The 24,013-nt window shown below is 37.9% G+C and overlaps 1 protein-coding gene across 3 annotated transcripts in view; it reads right to left on the reverse strand.

Annotated features, from left to right (window-relative positions):
- BLNK (B cell linker) overlaps positions 1 to 24,013 on the reverse strand; it is a 171,980-nt gene that overhangs the window by 9,968 nt on the left and 137,999 nt on the right. For all 3 annotated transcript variants that reach the window (XM_063435232.1, XM_063435234.1, XM_063435233.1), the window contains 10 exons: positions 22,979 to 23,196; positions 18,110 to 18,188; positions 17,144 to 17,239; positions 16,051 to 16,076; positions 13,519 to 13,544; positions 9,496 to 9,538; positions 7,196 to 7,235; positions 5,889 to 5,934; positions 5,776 to 5,803; positions 3,903 to 3,945 (listed from right to left, as the gene is read on the reverse strand). In XM_063435232.1, coding sequence (XP_063291302.1) covers positions 3,903 to 3,945; positions 5,776 to 5,803; positions 5,889 to 5,934; positions 7,196 to 7,235; positions 9,496 to 9,538; positions 13,519 to 13,544; positions 16,051 to 16,076; positions 17,144 to 17,239; positions 18,110 to 18,188; positions 22,979 to 23,196 — 645 coding nt within the window. The remainder of the gene's footprint in view (positions 1 to 3,902; positions 3,946 to 5,775; positions 5,804 to 5,888; positions 5,935 to 7,195; positions 7,236 to 9,495; positions 9,539 to 13,518; positions 13,545 to 16,050; positions 16,077 to 17,143; positions 17,240 to 18,109; positions 18,189 to 22,978; positions 23,197 to 24,013) is intronic.

Genomic DNA, 24,013 nt, shown 5'->3' on the forward strand with positions numbered 1-24,013 from the left:
GCCCCCCCCGGCCATGTGAGAGTGAGGTCCTTGTGAAGACCTCACAATCACATGGCCGGGTTAGCTGCCTGGTGCATTGCCAGCAGGGGGACTGCCTGTAATGACAGGTAGTCCCCCTGCTGGCTGGAAATAAAATAAATTAAATAAGTGTAAAAAAATAAATAAATATATATATATATATATATATATATTATATATATATATGATCTAAGTATATATATATACACATATACATACACACACATACACTGTCTAGGTGTATTTTACTATTAATATATATATATATATATATATATATTAATATCAAATTACATGTAGACTGATACAGATTAAAAAAATATATATATATATATATTTATATATAATATAAAAAAATGAAAAAAAAAACAATTACAAAATATATAGATGTGTGTTATTTCGTTCTAACTGTATTGTGATATTAATATATATATATTTATATCAAAATACACGTAGAACGAAATATATATATATCAATATACATAAATATATACGTATATAAGAATTTAAGAAAGAAGTGTGTGTTCCTATTCATCTGCCAATTCTCGGGATACCAGAACAATCAAGTCAGAAAGATCATTTCTGAACATTGGCACTGGTTACTTAAAGATCCAACTCTGGCAAAATTCTTACCCTCCAATCCTAGAATTGTCCATAGAGGAGTAAAGAACATAAAAAGAATCTTGACAGATAACATCCAAGATAAAAATACAGTTAAACCCAATTTTTTGAATCAATTAAAAGGTTTTTTTAGATGTGGCAACTGCAATGCCTGTCGCAACACAAAAAGTGACAAACAGGGTATTAAGGAATTCACAGTAGATAGCAAGACACATAAGATAAAAGAACTCATAACCTGTCAAACTCAAAATGTAATATACATGCTAAAATGTCCCTGTGGCCTAAGATACATAGGCAGAACCACTAGGCAATTGAGAACTAGAATCTGTGAACATGCATATAACATTAGGAGAAAATTCCAACAACATCAAGTCTCTCTACACTTTGAAGAGTTCCACAATTCTGATCCTTCCCTTTTGGAATTTATAGGAATCCAACAGATAAATAAAAATTGGACAGGAGGCAATCCTATTCAAAATTTGGGCCGAATGGAGATGAGGTGGATATTTGAACTTAATACCCTAATTCCCAACGGACTAAATAACGATTTCGAGATCTGCCATTTTCTAGACTCCTGAGAACTATAGATTGACATATATCCAACTTCTATATGTAATACAGGAAATAGCTATCTATATGTATACTGATAAGATCCTACTATATTACTTTAAGAATGTATGTATATAATGAGGTTAAATCACGATATGTTAACCAGATCACAATATGGTAAAAGGAAACACAATGGTGAAATATTAATGATCATGTTGAAAGTTAAATATTTTTTTGCTTCTCTTTCTCCGCATAGGAGATTATATAAGAATAAGAAAGAAAACTATTTGTCAAAAAAGATAAATTCAATTGCATTAACATATGTATTCTCGTTTTCTCTCTCTCTATAAGATATGTAACAAAAGGAAAACATGCTGCAGTAAAAAAGAAATTTATATAAAGTGTGTTGAATTGTAAATATAATCATATTTTTATTGACTGTGTATAAATATTTTGTTTTAAACATGTAAATCAATGTATTTGTGTAATATAAGAAACATAAATGTTCTTTAAGACATAAGTACATAAGAAGTGAAGATCCCATAAGAGATGAGGGAAAAGCAGCCTTCCGTTCACAATAGGATGTGCTTGCTAATCCAATTGATCTATATGGGACACCATACATATGCAAATGTGGACTGAAAAGGAATTAAGCCAATTAGGCATTAGATTGACCGTATAAAAATGCGCATCAGTGAAGACTGACTCCAGCGCATCACGTCCTGACAAAGCCGTCCGAGAACGTCGAAACGCGTAGACAGATACGTAATCATGCAAAAGAGGAGGCGGAGCCTAAACACGAGCCGGGAACACGGAAGAGGGAACGAGTTCATACTTACCTGCCGACCCGACTTCGACAACAGGAGCTCCATTCAACCCTTGCGATTCAGGAGACATCACCCAGTGTGGGACAGTCTTGATGTGAGCAAACGGGAACATATACCGTTATGCTCACCACCGTTTCCAGTAAGCAGGAATTTGTTTTTACTGCTATTTAGCTATATTTTAGTTGCTTTTTATGAATTGTATGCAATAAATTGTTATTTTTATATCATACACACGTATATGAATTTATACCAGTCCATGCAGATCTGTACAGTCCATGCAGATCTTGTTGATCTCTCTTTTTTGCATGTTGTATCTGAAATTTGAGTCCTATCCAGCAAAGTCTAAGTACAAATTACATTTTGTTTGGTGATAGGGGCTTATTCACTTTATATCGCTCCACTTCTTGTACATTACATTACAATATACGTATATAACACTATATATATATATATATATATATATATATATATACCTATATATAAATAAAAATATATATAAAAAATTATATATATACATACATATATATACACATACGTATATATATATATATATATATATATATATATACACACACATATATTAATTCTAAATATATATTAATGTAATATTTTTACATAATTAGGTATCTTAATTAATTACAATTAGCGGGACCTGGCTGACAACCGATGCCGAAAGTATAGAGAATTTAATTTGCTAGCACTATATTTAACCCTATAACTTTCCAAGACACCATAAAACCTGTACATGGGGGGGGGGGGGGGTTCTGTTTTACTCAGGAGACTTCGCTGAACACAAATATTAGTGTTTCAAAACAGTAAAATGTATTACAACGATGATATCGCCAGTAAAAGTTACTTTTTTTTTGTGCATTTTTCACGCACAAACAGCACTTACACGGACGATATTATTGCTGTGATACTTTTTACTGTTTTGAAACAAAATATTTGTGTTCAGCAAAGTCTCCCGAGTACAACAGTACCCCTCATGTACAGGTTTCATGGTGTTTTCAAAAGTTACAGCGTCAAATATAAGGCTTGTGTTTCATTTTTTTCACATTAAAATTCGCCAGATTGGTTACATTGCCTTTGAGACCCTATGGTAGCCCAAGAATGAAAATTACCCCTATGATGGCATACCATTTGCAATAGTAGACAACCCAAGGTATTGCAAATGGGGTATGTCCAGTCTTTTTTAGTAGCCACTTAGTCACAAACACTGGCCAAAATTGGCGTTATTTGCATTTTTCTCATACAAAGAAATACTAACTTTGGCCAGTGTTTGTGACCAAATGGCTACTAAAAAAGACTGGACATACCCCATTTGCAATACCTTGGGTTGTCTACTATTGCAAATGGTATGCCATTATGGGTGTAAATGTAATTCCTGGGCTACTATACAGTCTCAAAGGCAACGTAACCAATCTGGCGAATTTCAATTTCAAATGTAACATGCTATATTTGACCCTGTAACTTCCCAAAACACCATAAAACCTGTAAATAGGGGGTAGTGTTTTACACGTGAGACTTTGCTGAATACAAATATGTGTATTTTATTGCAGTAAAAGCAAACAGTATTATGACATTGACAGTTAAAATGTCATGTAGAACTAAAAAAAAAAAACATTTCTTATTTTCTCCCATTTTTTTCATATTAAATTATGTTTCATAGCTAAATATTTGATATTAAATGAAAGCCCTGTTTCCCCTGAATAAAATGATATATAATAAGGGGGGGTGCATTTAATATGAAAGAGGTGAATTACGGTTGGACAGACATATAGCGCAAATGCCAGGTTTTGTTTATGTTTTGTTTTGTTCACAACGTGTACATTTGGCTCAGTCCTTAAGGGGTTAAAGAGAATAAAACAACAACAGAAACCTGCTTACCAATATTGCTGTTCACGTCTCTTGTGGGTAAACTTGGTTTTTGCTTCAGAAAAAGAACAGGAAATATAAACATTAATTTAACATGAAGAATACGACTAACAAGATATATGTTTTAAATACTATTTTTCTTCAATATCTAAATGCCGGGCCATTAATCAACAAATTTTTTTTATTATTATATTACAGATTTGATGCAAATAAAAAGCAAATAAAATAAGAAAAGAAATGTAAGTATTCTAACTATATTTATATGCTCCGGATTCAGGGAATAGAATGTTTACATCATCCGCCATCAGACACCAGAGTAAGGACTACAGTTATAAAATAACCTGAAATGGAATGTAGTTATTTTCAGAGCATTGCTTAGTAACAATCTGCCATGGAAACCTATATTTAACAAGAATTGGAGCACTGCAACTGTTCAGTGCTGTAATATGTGCACTTAGTGTGCTGTTAAAATACAGCAAAACAGATCAAATTGCACAAGCAAAACACTACGCTACACATACAGCGACATTCGTCACACCTACGGATTATTAGGTTTCAAATTTTTTTTCTCTACAGTAGTAACCCTTCACATTATTCAGACATGCCCTTCACTTATGGATTGGCCATAACGGTGCCCATAAAAAGTTAAAACGTGTTTGAGATGCCCGCAATCGGCATCATGTAGGAAAATATATTCGGATTTGTAATTTCACATTTGTCCTGGTTGTCCTTCCTTGCCCCAGTTTTGCTAGGTAGTAACCACTGCATACCTGGAACACCCTACAAGACTTGCCGTTTTGGAGGATGCTCTGACCCGGTCTCCTAGCCATCACTATTTGGCCCCTGTCAGAGTCACTCAGATCTTTTCACTTGCCTATTGTTCCTTCTTCCAACAGATGAAGTTCCAGAACGGACTGTTCACTTGCTGCCTAATATACCACACCCCTTGGCAGATGCCATTGTAACAACATTATCAATGGTATTCACTTCACCGGTCAGTGGTTTTAATGCTGTGACTGATCAGTGTATAACACGTTAATGAGATGCGTAAGGCATATAATATTATATAGAGGTGGAATGTATTGGTATACTTTTAGGAGAAAGGAGTAGAGGCCTACTAACAGGCAGGTAGAGGCGTCCCTGTCGTGGACCCTTTGCTTTTATAAGTTCTGTGATTATTGATATCCTTTGTGAATGGCATTACAGGGTCATGATCAAGAAGGTGTATGTACAAGCTCCGTGATAGTCCAGAAAATGCCACGCGAGGTCTCTGTCTTACTGCTGCCTAAAGTCCTGTTACTGCCATCACTGTGCGCACTCTGTCACTCAGGGGTGCTTCAGGCAAACCTTTAGCAGTCAGAGAGTGAAGTGTGGTCTATATTTATACACCTCGAAGAGCATCCTCCAGGGACCAAGATTCCACCGTCTAGGGCAGTGGTTCCCAACCCAGTCCTCAAGTACCCCCCAGCAGCCCATGATTGAGGGATTACCCTGTTGAGTCTAAAGTATTTTTTTCTTTATTTATAAAAACATCTTAGACACAACTGGGTAATCCCTAAATCCTGGCCTGTTAGGGGGTACTTGAGGACTGGGCTGGGAACCTCTGTTCTAGGGCAAAAGGTAGGCAGTTGGGGAGAATTGCAGCGTAGCGATGGATGGCCAAAATATTTGTTGTCCAGAGCAGACAGGGATTCTGCGAACACTCATATATTTAGTTTTTAATTTTTAATATAAATCTTTCAGGTGTTACACGGAAATACTGCTCTCTTCTCATGGACACTTAATGGATCAATGATGTGATGTTAAGATTGTACGGGAAGATTTGGAGTATGCCATAAATACAATATTTGCCAAGTGAAACATTGAAATCAGGATATAAGCTTACCGTTTTTAAAGAAGGTGGTTTAGGCTTGCTGAAAAATAAAATAACGCCGAATTAATGTATGTTCTTTATGTTTTACTGGCCATTTACACAATTACTAGATTTTAAAGGCTCACTTGATTCGTGGCAACGGAGATGGACCTTTACTAGGAGTCACAAATGCTGAAAGAAATGATACATTTGAAAATTTAGAAGTGTTTGACGTTACTATAGTTTATAGTTTGCATTATACCAGTTATGACTTATTGTTAATCATTATTAATCAGTACAGGTAATAATTTATTTTCAATTTTATATATATATATATATATATATATATATATATATATATATATATATATATATATATATATATATATAAATCTATCAAGGAAGAAAAGATCAAAGCAGCAGGCGCACAAGATATTTAAAGTGGAAATATCACTTCTCTGGATATTGTACCATTGAATAAAACAGTTTTTCAGTTGATGCTATGTTTTGTTTCAAATGTTTATTAAAGATTTAGCAATTTACATCACAAACCAGTTAAAGGGTTAATCCAAGCAGCATACCCACTATAGCCTGACCCGGCTCCAGCTAATGGTCCTTGCCTGGGTCCCCGCTGTGCTTCGATGCTCCCCGGTGGCTCTTTTGGCTTCTGCACAGCGGTAACATTCAGTGGCTGATAGCATCGTAATTTGCACAGAACGGACATTGGCGCTCTACTTCTGGGCTGGCAGATGACACCCGTATGACGCTGCCAGAGGTGAAGTTAGATCTCCGGCAGCAGAGAGGTTACGAAATGCTGCACATATAGATTCTAGGCACTAGGACTTCATCAAATCACTAAAGTGATCATGGTGCTTGGAATAACCCTTTAAGTACTGGCACAGCCAGGGCACACAGGAAGAGAAGAAGAAACAAAAACATTGTTTGTTTAACTCCTCTTCCTCCACTTACTATTTTTATTTACAGAAAAAGAAAATATATGGAATACACAATGTCTTACAGTCTGGTGTGGGTAACCTTTTAAAACAAAAATGTAATACAATAATATAACAGTTGATGATAATGCCATTGCTTAGAGGCACAATAAAAAGGATAACATGGTATGTGACATATTGAGTCCATCCTCTAAGGCCAATGCCATTTGTCACTTATTATTTTGAGACTTGTCCATAATTTTAATATTAGCCTTTCATTAAGTGGGTGGAGAAAATGCCCAATTTATGTTCCTTAGCAAGAATGAGTGAGCATTATTTTGAAATGTTATATATGTAGATTGCAAGCTCGTTTTAGCAGGGCCTTCTTCGCCTCTTTTTCTATCATTTCAAGGCACTGTGGAACATTTTATTAAATTTGCATTGAAATAGCGCCAATATAGAACCTCTATCAGTTAGAACACTATCAGTTAGAACACACAGCCTGCAAAAAATCTACTCACTGTGATCATCACATATATCATATTCCACGTCATCAGGTTCCTATAAAATAATTTACAATATTAATGGCAAACAAGCATCTTTCATCCCTAATTCCTGTAAATACAGTAACCCGTCAGCACATCTATTCGATAAACACAAAAATGGCACAATTCTAAGCATTGGAAAAAATTACCTGACTCAGCTATTTTTACATCTTGGCTATTTTAGCGTACATTTTGCATTGGGATATAAGCATTGGGATTTACTAATGTGAATTAATTTGAATAAAGGTGAATTGTAGTGACTTAACAACCACATTTCAAATTTAGGGCAGAATTGGCAAAATGGAAAATTAGAATTGGAGAATGTTTGGTATTTAAACCATCACATGTTGTGCAACTTTTCCAAGAAATAAATTAATTACTTCTCTTACCGTAAGAGCCATTTCTTTGGCTGACATTTATGATAGTTCTCTCTGTACAATCATAAAGGATCTTTTGAACTGACCAGGGATACTCCCCAATAAGTCTTACATGGTGTATTCAATAAACTAGGAAATTCAGAGAGTACTTTAACAATAGCCTTAATAAACTGAACTGGAAAATATGCCATGCTTCAATATTATTCCAGTTTGACTTGATCTAAAAATGGGAAATTTAGTGCCCCGTTTAGTGCTTAACCCTTAGCTTGTCTTCTTTTTTCTTTTTCCTCTACCGCTTCTTCTCTACCCTACCAAAAGAAGCCTCCTATGTAATACTTGTCTTATCAGTTATTCTCTCCACATTCTTTGCCACCTGTAGAAAACTGATTTATTTTCCCAAATAATAATTTTTTTCATCCTTTAAAAGCACTCCTTAATTACCACTTTGCTTTTTTCTACTTCTATCGGTTACATCTTCCAAAACCTTGGCTGTTCAATTCCTAGCTGCTCCCAACCTGTCTGTTTTCACAACAGAGTCGAAAACTTGAACTTAAACCTAATGTGCTGTATGTAATTGTCAGGATCGGGACAGGGATCCAACACGCAGCGTACAAACAGTAGCCAGATACGTATACCGGACCTTAGAATGGCCGGACTAACGTAAGTAGTACTGAGAGAATAGTCAAAGACAAGCCGAGGTAGAGGGTAACAGAAGACAGGAGAGCGAGAGACAAGCCGAATCAAGAATACAGAGGTAAGCAGAGTAGAATAAACAAGCCGGGTCAAAACCAAAGGGGATAAGCAGAACACAAGCACTGAGTGACTAGAACAAGCTAGAACCACGACAGGGCAATGAGCTGACGAGAGAAGCTCCATTAAATACCCTGTTCCGAAAAGTAACCACGCCTCTGAGGCGTCCTGATTGGTCCTGCAGCACTTGACTGACAGGTCGTTCCGGTAGTGTCCTGACGTACTTCCGGACGTGATGCTGTAAAAGGCAGTCACTCCCTCGCGGCCGGCTTTGCACGACCGGATAGACCGCGAGGAAGGAAGCCATCAGACCGTCCGGATGAAGGAACTGCTAAGTCTCTACCTCTTTCGGAGGTAGAGACCACAGGTACCCTGACAGTAATACTGTATGGAATGTACAGCCTGTATGAAACAAACTATCTTCTCATTTCGAACAATCTACATCTCTTGGCTTCTACTGAAATCCTGCAATGGACATGGAGATTGTGTTGGTACACCTCTTTCATTTTACTCTACTTTTGACTATATAGCCCCATGCCCTCTCTTTTTTTTGCTCCTTTGAAAGGTATCCTGTCTTTTCAACCCATTCGTATTGATCTATTTACCATTTCTGGGACACTTCACTATGTCTGGCTCTTTCATTTTTCTCTCTCTGACTGTATCTGTGCTCACCATGGGGAGACTTTTACATACCTACTGATAGTCCTGTAACCTCTGCTGCTTAGTTTTCTCCCAAACTCTCCTTTCAATCTTATTGACCACAAGTGGATAACCTGCAGTCTCATCATGACCCCTTACACACCTTAATCAAAAGGCCTCTCCAAACACAAAACATATCGGATATTGATCAACAAAACCTCAGCAACTTACTTGTAACAATCCACTACAGTGCCACGGCACTTTCCTCCCTGAATGTGATCTCAGTATAGCCCAGTGCTAGATTAAGCTGCCCATCAGCAGAATTCACCCGCCATATTTGAATTCCCATACATGGTACTCTACAAAAAACGGTTACTTCTATATTCTAATCTATATTGCTATTATACTAAGAGGTGTGAAAAACAATGACAATAATAATAGCAGTAGTAAAAAAGTAAATAAAAAAAAGATAATTTAAAAAATATATTATTAACAACAAGCCTTACGTACTATTTTGGGAGGAGAGTCTCTTTTTGGAAGAGGTAAAGATGATCTGAAAATCAAATAAACACGTATCAGACAACACATCTGATAAAAAAAACAAACAAACGACCGAAACATATTAGAGGTCTATTCACAAAAATAAACATATTGCAGCCTTAGAAAAAAAAAAAAAAAAACTCCATCTCTTGCATTTGGGTCTAAATATTACTATTCTGTTTTCCACTCACGGAAGCTAATCAAAACATTCTATTTCGGTAATAAAACTCACTATAGAATAAAGTACTTCCTAAACAATAACATGTATAAAATATATTTATCAGTTAATACATAAAGTGTGCCATAAACTGCTAGATACTGTAAACCAAATCACATATTTGTTTAAATTATAAACAGGCGGGGAAGCTACTTTTTTTTAAAAGCAACAATAACAATGAATATTTATCAAATAACAGAAAACAGTATAGAAGTGGCGCTCAAGGATCAAGTGGGTGGATGGTGCAGCCAAAACCAAGTATATCACCACTATATATACTTAAAGAAACATGTACAACCAAAAAGAGGTAAAAGCGCACACACACACCAGACGGGAGTGATTACCTTAAATCGGACAAATAGGTATCTCCTCCTTTATACACAATAATTAGATTCTCTATTGGAAAATCCCTATACAGAAAATATAAACACAGAGAAGGACATAGTGCAACCTGTATATTATATATAAAACAAAGGGAAATTCATATTCAGGATAAAGGGTTTATGTTTCTTTTAATATTGTAGTTCCCCTATTATTTATATGAGTGAGCTACATTAGTGATACATTCATTTTAATCTATGCTGGATTATGCAATTAATATGTGTCTTTTATTTTGTTTTTTTCTTGTATGCAATATTTGCCATTTGAAATGAATATATTGACATGAGGACTGTTTGCCCACTCTTAAGATGGCCACCTTGCCCTCAATTTAAGAACGGACATTACTACACCCCTAGAAGAGGGAAGAGAGTTTCTTTTGCCATCTAATTACGAAACCGGAAGTGACACGGACGGTTTCTGCTGCTATACACGTCACCGGAAGTGACGCGACGGACGGACTCCATTTTTGGACACGTGACCGGAAGTGATGCAACGGAATACCGATAGGACTCAAAACACCTCCCTTTTTCGTAGTCACACACGATTTTATTATATCATGGATGCTGATTATGATGGGAGATGGATATATACCATTAATACTGTGCTTTATTGCTATTTATGTATTATTGCATTTTATTTGTGTGTCCTTCCGAACCGGATGTGGAGCCATATTGGAGGTGGCAGACCACATCCGGTCCGGACCATATATGGCTAATTACCTATACAAGTGTTGTTAATTTAGCAATTAAGTATGTAATACTACCCCCTATATAAACTGTGATACATCCATTGCGATTTGGAAGAGCACCCGAGGAAGACCACAAACAGTTGGTTGAAACGCGTTGTGTGTTGCAATATTGCTTTTTACCATTTATCTTTTAACTATTTGTTAAAATAAATTACTTATCCTGATACTCCTGGCTCCTGGCTCCTGACTCCTGACTCCAAACTTGATGATCATTGAGACCTAAGGGGAACTGGCCTGAGGATTCAAGGAAATGCACATGTCCCATTTAAGTGACATGAAAGCTGCATAAGTCCTGAGCCTACTTTTAAACGGCTCATAAAAGTGTGAGTGATTTCATCTCAGAATTTCCCTTTGTTTTATATATAATATACAGGTTGCACTATGTCCTTCTCTGTGTTTATATTTTCTGTATAGGGATTTTCCAATAGAGAATCTAATTATTGTGTATAAAGGAGGAGATACCTATTTGTCCGATTTAAGGTAATCACTCCCGTCTGGTGTGTGTGTGCGTGCGCTTTTACCTCTTTTTGGTTGTAAATGAATATTTATATTTTGTATTATTCGTGTGTAATACGGATATTACGTCAATGCAGAATTTGTTGCACTGGTCCATAAACATATCATTTGTTTAAACAAATAGATGTTCATTCTAAATCTAAACCACAAACCAAACAAAAACATTGTAAATACTTAATAACGAACTGATGGCTTTTTGTTTTGGATGAATCGATTCACTGTCAAACTATTCGTACATGGACGAATGCAGTCAACGCACACAATTAAAATGTATAATGTTTCTCTTGTTGTGGTTCTATCTCAATGGCTGAGCACTATTATGGGATAACAAACAGGGTTATTGCTCTAGACTTGAGAGAAGTTAGTCATAACAGGCGTTGATAAAGCACAAAATCAACTTGCTTTTAGTCACATCTGAAGTAGTGTAAAATATGTGCTAATTAATGGACATCGGATTCCAATCTTTATTTCATCATGAACAATGGTGACAAGGTCAAACAGGAAGAGCTACAGATTTAATTACCCTTTAGAGCAGGGCTGTCCAGCCTGCGGCCCCCTAGATGTTGCTGAACTACAACTCCAATGATTCTTTCAGTGAAACAGATGGGCAGGGAATCATGGGAGTTGTAGTTCAGCAACATCTGGGGGGCTGCAGGTTGGACAACCCTGCTCTAAAGGGTAATTAGAGCTCCCTTACACAATTTATGCCAAGTGGGGCTGGGTTAATGCTCATTTGCCTGCTGTTAAAATGGCTGTCCTGTAGACAAATGTGTCTTTTTCTTATGTCCATAGATTGCCGCTCCAAGATTAAAGACTAGTTAGATACTTCTATGGCTGTTCACTAAATCGGGGATTATTGGGAATTTAACAATAATTTAAATAGTTGAATTGGAAATAAAAAATCCTCAACGAACTAGCTATTTTCTTAAAGGAACACTATAGTCACCTAAATTACTTTAGCTAAATAAAGCGGTTTTAGTGTATAGATCATTCCCCTGCAATTTCACTGCTCAATTCACTGCCATTTAGGAGATAAATCACTTTGTTTCTGTTTATGCAGCCCTAGCCACACCTCCCCTGGCTATGATTGACAGAGCCTGCATGAAAAAAAAAAAACTGGTTTCACTTTCAAACAGATGTAATTTACCTTAAATAATTGTATCTCAATCTCTAAATTGAACTTTAATCACATACAGGAGGCTCTTGCAGGGTCTAGCAAGCTATTAACATTGCAGGGGATAAGAAATTCTTAATTAAACAGAACTTGCAATAAAGAAAGCCTAAATAGGGCTCTCTTTACAGGAAGTGTTTATGGAAGGCTGTGCAAGTCACATGCAGGGAGGTGTGACTAGGGTTCATAAACAAAGGGATTTAACTCCTAAATGGCAGAGGATTGAGCAGTGAGGCTGCAGGGGCATGTTCTATACACCAAAACTGCTTCATTAAGCTAAAGTTGTTCAGGTGACTATAGTGTCCCTTTAAATTGCCTTTTTTGACTTCAAAATGTAAACACTCTTGTCATTACAACAATTTGAATTTTTCGTGAATAATCTAGCTCAGTTAAAACAATGTTTAGTATAATTAAAAAAAACAAAACCTTAATGATAAAACATGGATAAAAAAAATAAAATTCTATACCTACTAAAAAATATTTTGGAGTGGAATATATAGCTAATGTACTTTTAATATACCTTAATATGTTTAGAAAAACTAACAAACAATAAAAAACTAATTGTGAGCTTGTGGACTTCTAAACAGATAGGGTGAGATTAGTTTATGTCATGTAACAATATTTGCAGAAGATTACTATCTGAATAAAATCTATAGCTGACCTTTTAGCTCAGACTTCTATGAGAGGGAGTTGCCTCCTGGGTATAAACACTGGGAAACAGACTGTCTGTGGAAAGATTTCGTTTTTTAACTCTTAGATTCAAATTTTAAGCTTGCAGATTGCTCACGTGTTAGGATAGAATCAAGGATGTCCAGAATTAGGCTTATGGTTCCAAGTTGTGAATTATAATGGATATATAAACAAAGGTTGTGTTAAATATAAGGTTTATTTATAATGAGAAATTATCACTAAAACAACAAATGTCATTGTCCACAATATGTCCATATTCTACGATCGTACCTTTTTAACTGCGGAGAAGGTTTTACCTGATAATAAAAAAAAAGATACAGAAATAAAATTAAAGTCCAAACCCAACAACACAACCAAACTGCTACAATGTTTAACACAAAAGGCCAACAAGAAATGTGGTCAGGGTCCATGAAAGTGAACTGTGTGGATTATGGAGTAATTGTGAGTTGGTAGTGTTGTGACAAAAGCCATTGAGAAGAAATATCTCCAGGCACTCAGGATGTTAAAGCCACAGGCAGGTTTATTGAAACAGAAAGGACAAACACCTCCTGTTAGGTTGAAACATTGCTGTCCTGCCTGTGGCTTTAACATCATGAGTGCCTGGAGACATTTCTTCTATTTGCTTTGCTGTTGTGGGATTGCTGGCCATGCTCCGGAGCACTGGGTGGCTTCTTAGGGATTGAGTGCGGTTCCTACCTACACTTCTGCAAAAACCATTGAGATGCATGAAGGTGCCAAAGAACAGATATTAAATATGGATGTACCATGGATGTGTCATGTGGACTTGATAGGGGGATGACCATGGTAAAATCTGAGTGGTCCATATAAAGGTCGATCTAGCAAAAAGACTGACTAGCAAATGGCTGTTGAGGCATGATGTATAGTATGCCATTTTATGTATAGTATGCCATTTCAATCACATTTCAAGTTATTCAACTTTGTCTAATGTGAGAGATTTCTCAAAGTGCTGTGACCTAAAAAGTGGGACAAATTTGTAAAAAAAGGAATTATCCCCAAAGGAGTGTAACTACTGCTCCCATTGTTTTGAATAATGATTTACCCAAGTTTGGGTATTTTCGCAACTTTTATGATCGTATAACACTTTATGGGCTGAATTCTATCACAAGAAATCCACTCAACTCTAGTAACGGAATAACAGTTCTTCCATTTACATCTATGGGAGACACAATAATCAGTTATTGGAGATAGACATATCTCTCAAAAAAGAAACTATCCCTATATGTGTGACATAATAATTAGGGATATATATAGCAAGACCAATACTGTCTGTTTCATGACGGAGTCAGTGGGGGTTATGAATAAAACAAGATTTGTTCCGAAAAATGCAGCAAATATAGAAAAGGTGCAACGATATTCCATCGTTCCTGCAACTTTAGTACTTTATTTCACCCTTCAGAACAAAAACACTTTTTATTCTCAACACCCAATATATTTTATGTATGAATATAATTCTGGTGATCCTGATGCATATATCTCGTTCTGCAGTTACGCACGTTGTTGAAAACTTAACATTTTGCACATGTTTTACTTCCGAAATTTTACATAATTTGTATTTATGAAAATTATACAAACGGACAGCCTGATGTAGAACCAATCACAAAAAGCACAGATTCTGATTTTTTTTTTTTTTTTTTTTTTTATTTTTTTTTTTTTTTAGGGGTTTTCCCATGCGGCACAATATTTATGACAAACGGGAGCAAAAGAGAAAGAAGTACTCACAAGTAGTTTAGACAAACTTCACAGATCTTTCCAAGTACCAACCCTCCCCCACTCCCCAAAAATGCACACCATCTCTTAGAGCTATAGAAAAAGTCTAGGATGATATGCCACAGGACAGTAATGATCTTACCAGTGTGCCCAATAAGTGTACCATGCCTTACAATTCATACCAATAATGTTCAATATCACTACATTTACTAATTACTATAAACAGCTCTGGTTTTGTCCACACAGTTCCAGTAAATTACTGCCAACATTAAATGATCAGACATCCATTATGGAGTGAGTAATAGAAATGCCGGACCAGTCAAGTTGTCCTCGGCGTATATAAAGGCAGTCACTGAGATCAATGCTATGGACGTAGAACATTAGTTAGCATTGTGTTCCGTTGAGGAGAGCAAAGCAAGCATGGGATCCTGTACAGGTAGAGGTTTTTATTATAGAGAAACATAGGAACATCTTTCAGAACTCCATGGTATAGAGGTTCTGCTGCCCATAATACCAAGTACATGCTAGCCTTGTGTTCTTGCAGTTTCAGGGTACAGAGAATACGGCACACAAGCCCAGGCTCACTTCAGCAATGTAAGCTTGCAAGGACACAATTCAGCTAGGACTACCAGGAGGCCAAAGACTTTGAAATACTATATATTTTTTTTAAAATGTGCTTCTTTCTTTAATATATTAGTCCACTATTAGCTGGTTGATATGTTGTAATATCATAGCACTAAGTGACTGACCCAATGCCCTATCTGTTAATTTGTGTTTGTGTTCATTATGTATGCACAAGGGACCATGTTCGTAAAGAAAGGGTTATTTGTGCTTAAGAAATGTAGTTGCTGCTGCAGACTACAGGAGTACAATGCATCACTCAGGCTTTGAAAGTGTAGGACAAATGCAAGGACAACTGAGCACTGGGGCAAAAGGTCAAAACGCTGAATTGTTCCTGACAAATAAATTACATTTTACACATTTAGAGAGACAGACAGACAGACAGACAGACACACACACACACACACACACACTCTCGTTACAAAACAAAAAATAAAACAAAAGATACTTCACCTCATTTTCAGGGACCTCATATACCGCTGGGGGAAAATGAAAACAAGGTTTAAGAAGCTATTACATTTTCAAATTCTAGTTTTAATGAAATGAAGAGGAAATTGTATTTGAGTTATATTTTGATCACTCTACCGTAATACTAAACTTATGTAATTAAAATATGTAATGTAATTAAAATATTAACAAATTAAAAATCAATCTGAATAAAAGAAAGTTGTGGTTTTTTAGTACATGGTGCATTACTTTTAGCCCCTTAAGGACCAAACTTCTGGGATAAAAGGGAATCATGACATGTTACACACGTCATGTGTCCTTAAGGGGTTAAAAGGCTGCCAAACTGGCCAACCTGTGTGAAACGTGAATGCGTCCAAATCGGCTACATTTTTGGTTCTCAAGAAACGTAACTACAGTCTTCAAACTTACAGGGCTGGTTACTAAAATGTCTGGAATTCAAAGTGAAATCACAGAGAATTAAAAATTTTGGACCAAGATCATCAAACTGAAAACAACCAACTTGAAGAATGTTTCCAAATCAGCTTTTTTTGACATAAACATTTAAATTCTTTGGCATTCTTAACAATCCGCGCTTTAGTACACAATCCTGACTATATTCCTTGCCGAATGCTTTCTGGAAGTTGTAAGCTGCAGGTTTTTATGATACCACTGGGGGGTGCTCTTGACTTGAGTAATGATAAAAATAAAGAATTCATCTATTTCATCATTCTGTACTTTGCCCATGTTGTAATAGAGCACACATTATTGGCAACTCAGCATGTATCAATGATAATTTTATTATCACCATTACTTGTCAAGGGAGACAACTAAATCAATCAATTTAGGCCTCTTACATGTTTAAATAGGCATAATCAGAAAGATTGGTTTATTGTTTAAAAGTAATGGGATGTTATTTACGTTTTGCCTCCACTTTAAAGTGCACATTTAAAAATATATATAAATTCGATGCTCCAAGTTTGTTCAATTGTCATAACTTCTGTTATTTTATATATAGCAAATTATTTTTCGGCATCAAAGGGGTAAGAAGAGACATGGATAAACGGTGGTGTTGATACCTTTAGATCTTGTGTTTCCTCACCTGGTTCATTTGGGTCAATGATTGGAAGGCTTAATGACTTTGCAGATGATGGAATGGTTGGCTTTGTTGGCTTACTTGCACGATTCACAACTGGAGCTTTTGTTTAAAAAAAAAAAAATAATAAAAAAAAATATATATATATGTTAAATTAAGAGCAACAGCTTCACGATATGCCTGAACATTTAAAGAAATCCTATTTTGAATGCACCAATTTTTTCTTTATGTGATCAATTGCATTTTAGTGCCTCCTATCTGATGCAAACGTTTTAGAATTGTGGCAATAAGTTCCTGCAGTGCGTGAGAGAGATTTGATCCAAGAGCCCAAAATTAGTTGCAAACCTCAGAACCAAACCCAAGAGCATCCCTGCAGTGCGAATGGCACCCTCAAAAAGATTTTACACATCGGAGCTGACCCGTCCCTGACTTTTAAGAAAGCTTAAAAAGATACATTCCTTTTAATTGAAAGGGAAATGAGACACCTTAGAAGTCTCTCTGCTGGATAAAAGACTGCAGATTCTCCAGGGGTCATGAAGTGGCATAGATAGATACTTGTAGGTCATTCATGTCATTTAGTTCATATCCCGCAAGCCTCAGCACCTCAGATTTTATAGGATATGTAGTTCAACGCTATATTATGAACTTTCAAAGTCAAATCAAGAAACTAAGAACAATAATCTTATATTACCGTTTATGAATCAGATTTTTTTTTTTAACCTAACAAAAATCCCCCTTTTCACACTTTTTTTCTGAACTTTTCTACTATCTCAGAGCCCCCCAAACCATTGGATACTGATAGAACTAAGTTGATTCTACATGCAGTAGCCAACAAAAACCAAAATAACTCTTTCCATCAGTGTTTGCCAACACATCAGGAGCTCCGTATTTTACAGCATTTTTAAAGATTATTATTGTTGCTCTACTTGGGGCAATGCAGAATCCTGAATATATTAAAGTATTATTTCTTACGTTTATAAGGCTGCTGTATATCCTGTGTAGGTTCAATATAAATATCATCGTCCTCATCCTTTGGCACAATGTAATCCTCCTGAAATACAGTAAAATGGGAATTATATTTATATGAAAACACACACACACACAATATTTAAATACAGAGGTTAAAAACTCAAAAGCAGTTTTCCAATGTAGCATTTCACAACCATATAGCAAATCAGTATGGTAAACGATGACCAAATATCACATGACAAATAATGGAGATCTCCAATCAGTATCTACTAAAAAGAAAAAAAGGGGAAAAAGAAAAAACAAACAAAACAAAAAACAAAACAAAAAACACACAAAACAATCTTTGAGAACGTAATGCAGATATATCCATGCAATAATGCTCCAAATACCAATTTAGCATTTTCTTCTTAAAATTCAAATACTAGTATTCATTTAATAAAGATTTTCTCCCTGTAGATATTCAAACTATTTTACAAGTGAATGGTACAGTATGAGATAAGAAGGATCGCACATATATATTAGTGCATAGGCAAAACACGTAAATCCATGACTGATACATGTGAAATAACAGAGATAAAATGGTCTTGAACCTTTATTTGTAAGTGTCCTTTTAATGGTACCTCTCTGAATGAATCAGAGGGTTCCAACATTGCGAAGAGTTTCTAATGCTATACTCATTTTTGGAGTCTCCCCCTGGAGGTTTAAAAAAGCAATTGTTTTACTAATCTCTTTCAGGTAGTACTATTTTTAGAAACCTTGTCTTAAATTATTTTGTAAGCCATAATCATCGCACTTATGACAAGTCACGGCTTGAACTATCTTGCTTTGCATGTAATGCGTCCATCTCATATATTAGTTTCCCCTTTTTTACGTTGCATTACTGAAATAAATTAACTTTTGCACAATATTATATTATATTGTATTATTATAGGAAATAAATAACACAATCAACGCAGATTCTCCCCTGCCGGCTAATGCAGGACTGACATTGTCCAAGTGCCAACCCTGCATTGTGCCTGCAGACCGGGGAGGGTGATCTCCCTCCCCGGTCCGCAGGCACATTACTGACAGCCGACCGGCAGGGGAGGGAGAAAGGACCCGGGAGCTGTTACCAGCAGCTCCTCCGGGTCCTCCTCTCGCGAGATTTGGAGCATTGCCACGGTTACCACGGCAACGCTCCAAATCTCGCGAGAGTGAACTCTAGCCCTGGAGCGCGGGCTAGAGTTCACTCCTACCACTGGAACCACCAATGAACCCCACTGGACCACCAGGGAAAGAAAGATGTCCCCCCTCCTCACAGTGTCAGGGTACCTGCTGTCTCTACCTCTGTGGAGGTGAGACACTTGGACGCTCTTCCTCGCAAAAGGGTTGAATCACTCGTTCCTCGCGGTTCCCTCGGTCGTTTACACGCCGGCCGCGAGGGATCCACTTCCTTTTATGACGCGGCGTTCAGTAGCCGACGTCATGACGACAACCCAACCCGATCTGTCAATCAAGCCCCAAGCACGAATGAGGATTCGTCGGGGGCGTGATTACCTGTCTAGAATCAGGGTATAAAAGAGGGCTTTCTACGTTTGTTCATTGCCCTGTCGTGGTTCTAGCTTGTCTAGTCACTCAGTGCTCTTGTATTCTGTTAGTTTCTTTGGTTTTGACCCGGCTTGTCTGTTCTACCTCGTTTACCTCTATTACCCTTTGACTCGGCTTGTCTCTCGTTTACCTGCTCTCTCGTTCCCTCGACCTCGGCTTGTCTCTAGACCATTCTTTACTACTACTTATGTTAGTCCGGCCATTCTAAGGTCCGGTATACGTACCCTGTACCTGTTTGTACTCTGCGTGTTGGATCCCTGTCCCGATCCTGACACACAGTAAAGGTAAGAAGGGAGGGGGGACATAAATTATATATTTATTTTAATTAAATTAAAAAAAAACCACACATTAAAAAAAAAAATATAAAAAAACGCTCCCCCCCTTACCCTTCTTTTCATACACACACATTGCCCCTGCCCCCCATACACACACACACACTGCCCCTGCCCCCCATAAACACACACACATTGCCCCTGCCCCCCATAAACACACACACATTGCCCCTGCCCCCATACACACACACACACACACATTGCCCCTGCCCCCATACACACACACACACACACACACACACTGCCCCTGCCCCCCATAAACACACAGACACATTGCCCCTGCCCCCCATACACACACATTGCCCCTGCCCCCCATACACACACATTGCCCCTGCCCACCATACACACACACATTGCCCCTGCCCCCATACACACACATTGCCGCTGCCCCCATACACACACACACATTGCCCCTGCCCCCCATACACACACACATTGCCGCTGCCCCCATACACACACACACATTGCCCCTGCCCCCCATACACACACACATTGCCGCTGCCCCCCATACACACACACATTGCCCCTGCCCCCCATACACACACACATTGCCCCTGCCCCCCATACACACACACATTGCCCCTGCCCCCCATAAACACATTGCCCCATATACACATACACTGCCCCCATACACACACATTGCCCCCACATACACACACTGCCCCCCATAAACACATTGCCCCCACACACATACATTGCCCCACACATACACTGCAATACACACACACACTGTAACTGTCACACACACATACTGACCCACACACACACTGCACCCCTGACATATACTGCCGCCCTCACGTACACACTGCAACCTTCACACACACACACTGCTAATACACTGCACCCCTCACACATTGCACCACTCACACATACCACTGCTCCTCTGCCCTACTACAGCCCCATTTCCCAGAGGACCTCAGGTAAGTTGTCAAACAGTTCTTAAACAGTTTGACTACTTACTCTGGGAGGGGGTCTTGGCATTATTGGCACAATAACCACTACACTGAGCTGTAGTGGTTATTGTGTCTGGATTATTTATTTAAATAATCTACAAGTGCCCCTCCCGAGATCAGGCTCTGAATCCGCCACTGAATCAACGGGTTCTGAAAATATCACAATGAAGCACAAAAAAGAAGGCGGATTTATAAAATATCTTATGCACATACAGGGTTATTTACTATAGTGAGAATTCAAAGTACGTTTCAAATTTAAGGTCAGAATAATAGAATGGAGAGGAAAGCAGACTTTTGTGATTAACCAGAATGATGTAAAGTTAGTGTTAATGTAAATTTTAAGGTAGAGTAGAGGATAATTGTGTTAGGGTACTGTAAGGATTAATGTTCAGTGCAAATGTAGTGTAGGGGTTACATAGTTACATAGTCTAAAAAGAGACACGTGTCCATTAAGTTCAGCCTTGATAGTATAGTGTGTTCCAGTTAAGCAGGAATTAATGTGTGGTGTGTCTTAGGGTAATGTAGGGATTAATGTTTAGAGCACCAGGGTAGAGTATGGGTTAAGGGGAGGACTTTGCTATAAGCGCATCACTGGTTCAAAAGAGATTAGTTGGAGTTATAGGCCTAGGCAGTAGTTTTTTAAGCATTAAAATGGCAAGTGGCACTCAGGAGTGTAACCCATTAATGTCCCAGTAGACCAAAGATTAGCGGCCCCAGACAGCAATGGTGTGATCCTTTTATTAATACCCCTTCATAACTGGGAATAACGGCACAGATTGCAATATTGGATTCCAGCATTATATTGGGCATATTTCTATAATGGCTTAAATTGCATGTCACAGAACTTAACACGGATCCTACTATGCAGTTATTGCACACCTCTAACATTGTATACCATGATGCCACTTACTCAAATTAAGTTATGCAGTTTACCTACCTACAAATCATTTCATGAGTGAAAAAAAAAAGGGAACAATTATTTTTGAGTGGGCCACATGAAAAAGAAATGCAAATCTTGAGTACATGTTGTGGAGCTGAAGGCTGGGGGGATTTTTCAGGTTTGTAGATAGAGTGATCTAAAAGAAGACTCATAAAATAGAATACTAATATTTAAAGGAACACTCCTGGCAGCCTGCTGTAGTGGTTATGGTGCCCAGAGTGCCCTGGTTCCCTCCCAGTGTATGGAGTCTTACATTAGTTTTCCTTAGCTAAGCCCAGCGTTGTAGGGCAGGCTTGTGGGCTGAGAGCGTCAGCTGAACGTTTCCAGCCAATAAGCTAAGCTCTACACAACTAGGCTTAGCTCAGTTCGGTAGTCTCCAGGATCCAGAGATTGTGCTGGCTGGCACACATCGGACCCCAGGAAAGCTATCAAATTGTTCGCAAATGGTTTGCCTGCTTACATTGGGAGGGGGCCAGGCACGTCTTTACCATAACCACTAGAGGCTATGTGGTGGCTATGGTGCTGGGAGTGTTCCTTTAAATACTGCACTGTTATCCATGCAACCTCTACATTCATCATTGGCTGATGAATAGCGATAGCCGCAACTTCCAGCTTCTGTGACTGCACAAGCCCGAAATGCGTCACTGGACCATCAGAGCCCAGCGTGGACCCAGGTAAGGGGGGCAATATTGGTTAACGGTTTTCCCTATTACCGGGGAGCCAGGCCAAGGTACTCCTTGCATCATAACCACTATAGCGGGATGTGGTGGTTCTGATTCTCGGAGTAAACCTTTAAATATTTTCCCCATAGGCTTTCATTAGTCAAAAGTATTTTCCTCCAGAACAAAATTAAGAAATTCTGATGACGCTGTGGGAGAACACATTAAATAGTAAGACCAGTGTATGACATCAAAAACATAAAATATATAGCTAGCACAGTTAACAAACATAAAAATATATAGCCTTAATTTAGACAGCCTCTACATTTTTTAAAATTGCTCTATGGATTTCAGTACCAGGTCGGCTGTAAAAATATATATTCAGAAATAAACCTTGGTACCTGATTTTCAAACTGTTCTTTGGGTAATGCTTTCTTCATTCCTGGATGAGGCCTTGGACTTAGTTGTGGAATGTAGAAAAGTTTCGATGGAGGAGTCATGTGTGCTCTACTTTGTGGTGGTAACGGCTGATTTGGCCTTGGTGTTGTGTTTGGTTTTGGTTTAGGTTTGTTCATTATTGGATTTGGTAAGGCAGGTGGTTGTCTGTTTGGTTTTTTATCTTTTGGAAAGAAAACACAATAAACAAAACAAGTGTAAGCTTAATACTGGTTACACGATAATATTATGACATACATAAACTATAGTTTAGACGTGCCCACTTACAAACCAAAACAGAATTATGTTGTTTACGCAAACTACTGTGCACTTTGTAAATTGTAGCTCTGAAACACTTACTTTTATTATACTTAATTAAGGAGAGAGTCAAACCTACTACTCATTACCTTGTTGTTAAAATAAAAAAACACCACCACCACAAAACACACCACATGCACACATAGTCTGTCTTCAAACAAACTGTACACTATTAATAAAGCACACACTGGGAACGAAGGATGCAGAGCCTTAGAGCTCCTCAATCCTAACAAGATTTACTACTCTCTGAAGAGTCTTACTTTACAATTTTACAAGTTGATGGGCTGTTACTTGGAAGGGTGTGCCCGAACAACCTGTGATCAAAGTTCCTATATGTTTTGGGGGATCCTCGTCAAAACGATAACCTCTTGATCTCAAGCAGGAGGCATGTTCAATCTCCCGTCTTGCCTGTTACTCGATTGTGGTCCGAGTCACATTCCCCCCACTCTTCTGGACCGGCAGGGTTTAATCCGGTGCCTGCTGGACTGTGCCACCACGACCCTCTGATCCACGGAGGTTCACACTGGAGGATTGCTGGCTGGCAAGGTGTAGCGGTATCCAAGATGGCGGAGGCACCTGCTTCTGTAACTCAAGGCAGTATGCGGCACCAGGCCGACTTGATATGTGTACACAGCCAAACTATGGCTACTCTAGAGGCAACTTTTGACCGCTTTTGGGAAAAT

The sequence above is a fragment of the Pelobates fuscus genome, chromosome 10 (genome assembly GCF_036172605.1).
Source record: "Pelobates fuscus isolate aPelFus1 chromosome 10, aPelFus1.pri, whole genome shotgun sequence".
Lineage (NCBI taxonomy): Eukaryota > Metazoa > Chordata > Amphibia > Anura > Pelobatidae > Pelobates > Pelobates fuscus.